Source organism: Limulus polyphemus, unplaced genomic scaffold (genome assembly GCF_000517525.1).
Source record: "Limulus polyphemus unplaced genomic scaffold, Limulus_polyphemus-2.1.2 Scaffold3320, whole genome shotgun sequence".
Lineage (NCBI taxonomy): Eukaryota > Metazoa > Arthropoda > Merostomata > Xiphosura > Limulidae > Limulus > Limulus polyphemus.
Window position 1 is genome coordinate 101349 of NW_013668930.1, and position 3981 is coordinate 105329.

The 3981-nt window shown below is 35.4% G+C and overlaps 1 protein-coding gene across 1 annotated transcript in view; it reads left to right on the top strand.

Moving 5' to 3' along the window:
• The window catches only part of LOC106469132 (solute carrier family 22 member 6-B-like), an 11205-nt gene that overhangs the window by 4612 nt on the left and 2612 nt on the right, over positions 1–3981 (top strand). Inside the window, exons 3-5 of the mRNA XM_022397558.1 lie at positions 2137–2291; positions 3131–3299; positions 3930–3975. Coding sequence (XP_022253266.1) covers positions 2137–2291; positions 3131–3299; positions 3930–3975 — 370 coding nt within the window. The remainder of the gene's footprint in view (positions 1–2136; positions 2292–3130; positions 3300–3929; positions 3976–3981) is intronic.

Genomic DNA, 3981 nt, shown 5'->3' on the forward strand with positions numbered 1-3981 from the left:
TGTGTTGTGGAACAGCCCATAGGTGAGTGTGTGAATGTATTTGTTTCAGAGCAAAGCTACAGAATAGGCTTTCTGTGTTCTGTTCACCAAAGAACTGAACCCCTTAATGTGTTGTGGAACAGCCCATAAGTGAGTGTGTGAACGTATTTGTTTCAGCGCAATGCTACAGAATAGGCTTTCTGTGTTTTGTCCACCAAAGAACTGAACCCCTAATTTTAGAAGTGGAAGTCCGTAAACTTAGAGCTGACCCATTGAGGAACCATCCCTTTGGAAACACTGTTCTACGTGACGCTATGAGGCTTTTTGCGTTTGAGAAATAATGAAACCGATCGTCGAAACTCTGTATTAGTTCATGCACAATGACATTACTGTTAAGGAACGGTGAAGAAATAGTTAACAAACTAAATATTGTCTGTTTTAATTTCTAATGCCGAAATGGCACTAATTGTATAACATCTCCAATTAATGACATTGTGTTAGGATTTTCAGAACTACTTACTGTAAGAATCTCATTACGAATGATTTTTTAGGTTAGAGTGTTATTTTTAAAATCATTGTGTGAACAATTTTGTGTGAACTCAAAAATGAGTTCAATATTTATATATTTCGTAATTGTTAAAGTATCCACGTTATAATGAAATGAAAACAATACAAAACTACTTTAGCTCACAGATATCTTGAAAGTATTGTTACACGAATTCCAAACTACTTGATCTCACAGGTATCTTGAAAGTATTGTTACACAAATTCCAAACTACTTGAGCTCAAAGGTATCTTGAAAGTATTGTTACACAAATTCCAAACTACTTGATCTCACAGGTATCTTGAAAGTATTGTTACACAAATTCAAACTACTTGAGCTCAAAGGTATCTTGAAAGTATTGTTACACAAATACAACACTACTTAATCTCACAGGTATCTTGAAAGTATTGTTACACTAATTCCAAACTACTTGAGCTCACAGGTATCTTGAAAGTATTGTTACACTAATTCCAAACTACTTGATCTCACAGGTATCTTGAAAGTATTGTTACACAAATTCAAACTACTTGAGCTCAAAGGTATCTTGAAAGTATTGTTACACTAATTATAAACTACTTTATCTCACAGGTATCTTGAAAGTATTGTTACACTAATTCCAAACTACTTGATCTCACAGGTATCTTGAAAGTATTGTTACACAAGTTCAAACTATTTTAGCTCACAGGTATCTTTCAAGTATTGTTACACAAATTCAAACTACTTGATCTCACAGGTATCTTGAAAGTATTGTTACACAAATACAACATTACTTTATCTCACAGGTATCTTGAAAGTATTATTACACAAATTTATGTTATGCTTCAGTAAGTGGACGACTGACTACAGATGGCAGTGATAGGTTTGAGGGCTTGTAACGCTAAATATCGGATTTCGATACTCATAAGTAAAATTTCCGAACAATTCGGTTTTACATTATCATAAAGGAGAAGAAACGAATACACAGTTTAAAATCATTTGGAAATAAAGGCTTATTTTATCTGTGTTCTATTCACCTTGCGTATCGAAGCTCGATTTTTAGCGTTATAAGCCCACAGTCTTACCGCTGAGCCACTGAGGGCTATTTCACCTGATGTCAAAGATTGACTAATTAGTGAAGTATACGTCAAAAATAACCCAGTTTGCACTACAAGAACTACATATTGAATATTTATACTTATTTATGTATGTATATGCGAAGAAATACTGGTCAGTAACTAGACGCATCCTCTATGAACTTCTGTGCGATTGGAGTTTTAAAAATGGTCACTGGGAATCTATTGTCTTCGTACATTGCATTGAGTATGGAAATGACAAAGAGATGATTGGTGCGCTTTTGGTATGGCAGACCTAAGATCGATCAATTTGCAAGTTCATGTCACCACGTTCAGTTGATAATAATTTTGCAATGTAGTTTTCTTGTAACGACGTGGTGAGGCTCCAAAATGTATTAATATAAGGAATTCAACCTATGTGTAAAAACAAATTATTAGGTAATTTATTATTAAACTCATTGCTTTAAGTTTTGATCACTCACTTCTGGATCTCAACTTTCACATAACATTTTATTTTAAGTGTTTTTATTTTATTTTAAGGACTTCATTGTTAATACTCAGGTTTGGACGACGTCCAGTGTTGCTGGATTCTCTGTGTCTGTCTATTGTCTCGGACTATGCAGGAGCAGCTGTTCCGAACTTGTCGTTTTTTTACGCCGTTCGCTTTACTTCAGCGATGGGGATAGCTGGAATACAGAATGCAGGTGTTTGTCTTTGTAAGTAGCTACAGAAAGATTGTCAGTTTTCTTCCATACAGATTACAGGTGTTTGTCTTTGTAAGTAGCTACAGAAAGATTGACCATTTTCTTCCATACAGACTACAAATGTTTGTCTTTGTAAGTAGCTACAGAAAGATTGGCCATTTTCTTCCATACAGATTACAAGTGTTTGTCTTTGTAAGTAGCTACAGAAAGATTGACCATTTTCATTCATACAGAACACAGATGTTTGTCTTTGTAAGTAGCTACAGAAAGATTGACCATTTTCTTCCATACAGACTACAAATGTTTGTCTTTGTAAGTAGCTACAGAAAGATTGGCCATTTTCTTCCATACAGACTACAAATGTTTGTCTTTGTAAGTAGCTACAGAAAGATTGGCCATTTTCTTCCATACAGACTACAGGTGTTTGTCTTTGCAAGTAGCTACAGAAAGTTAATTTTTATCTCCGGATTATGTTGCTGCACTAAATAATCTATCTAGTATATTTAATGATTTGTTGATGCATGTGAGAAATCTTTATATCACCTACTAGCAGTAAGTAACTATTGTCGAAATGTTAGTATTCCTTCTCATAGATACTAGTACTTGCCCGAATTCAATATCTTCTACAGTGGATCAAGTGTCTTAAAGTTCATTCTTTGGTATCGTTTTAGTTAGAACAGTTTTAATAGATAAAACTTATCTTGTTTCAATAATATACAGGTTGCATTGTTGAAAGCCAACGTTATTTCAAACAATAACTATTTGAATGTAGTCCCCGTTAACTTGTAAGATGACGTAAAATATATTTAGATCGCTTTGTAATTTCGGATTTTTCTGGTTTATTTCTGTAGTAATGGAAACGATTAGTCCAGGGTATCGACTTTGGGTAGCGGTTGCATTTTCTTGGGGTTGGACTCTAGGATTAATCACTCTTCCTGGAGTAGCTTGGATGATCAAGGACTGGCAGTATTTTCAAGCTGCAACCACGTGCGGGTGGCTACCGATGTTGACCGCCTGGTGGTGAGTGGGATAAGATCTCGTATACCAGAAAACCCTTAAATTGCTGTTCCGGCATGGACAGGTGGTTATGGCACTTGACTCGCAATCTGAGGGTCGCGGGTTTGCATTTCCGTCCCACTAAACATGCTCGCCCTTTTAGTTGTGGAGGCGTTATAATGTGACGGTCAATCCCAATATTTGTAGGTAAGAGAGTTGGGAGTAAGTGGTGATGGCTAGCTCCCCTTCCTCTAGTCTTTCACCCCTAAATTAGGGACGGCTAGCGTAGACAGCCCTCGTGTAACTTTTCACGAAATTCAAAACTAACCAAACTTAAATTACTATTTATAGTTGCAGTATAGTTCAAATACTTTAATGTTACAGAAATATCTATAACACTACTAAAACCCCTAAACCAAAGAGTTAGTGCTATATAATCTGAATATTACATTTAACTGAATAATAAGGATAATTCATTGGGACGATGTCGGTATGTCACATGTTATCTAAACACTTAAAGTATTTTAGCTATTGATGGTGAGTAAAGGACTATACATCAAAACCAAACGAACTACGTGTTAATGTAAGTGTCTATAAAGAGTATTAATACAGTTAATACAATCTTGTAAGCATAGTTGTATAATAAAATTTTAGGTTCCTCCCCGAATCTCCAAGATGGCTTCTAACCAGGAAGCGGTATGCAGAT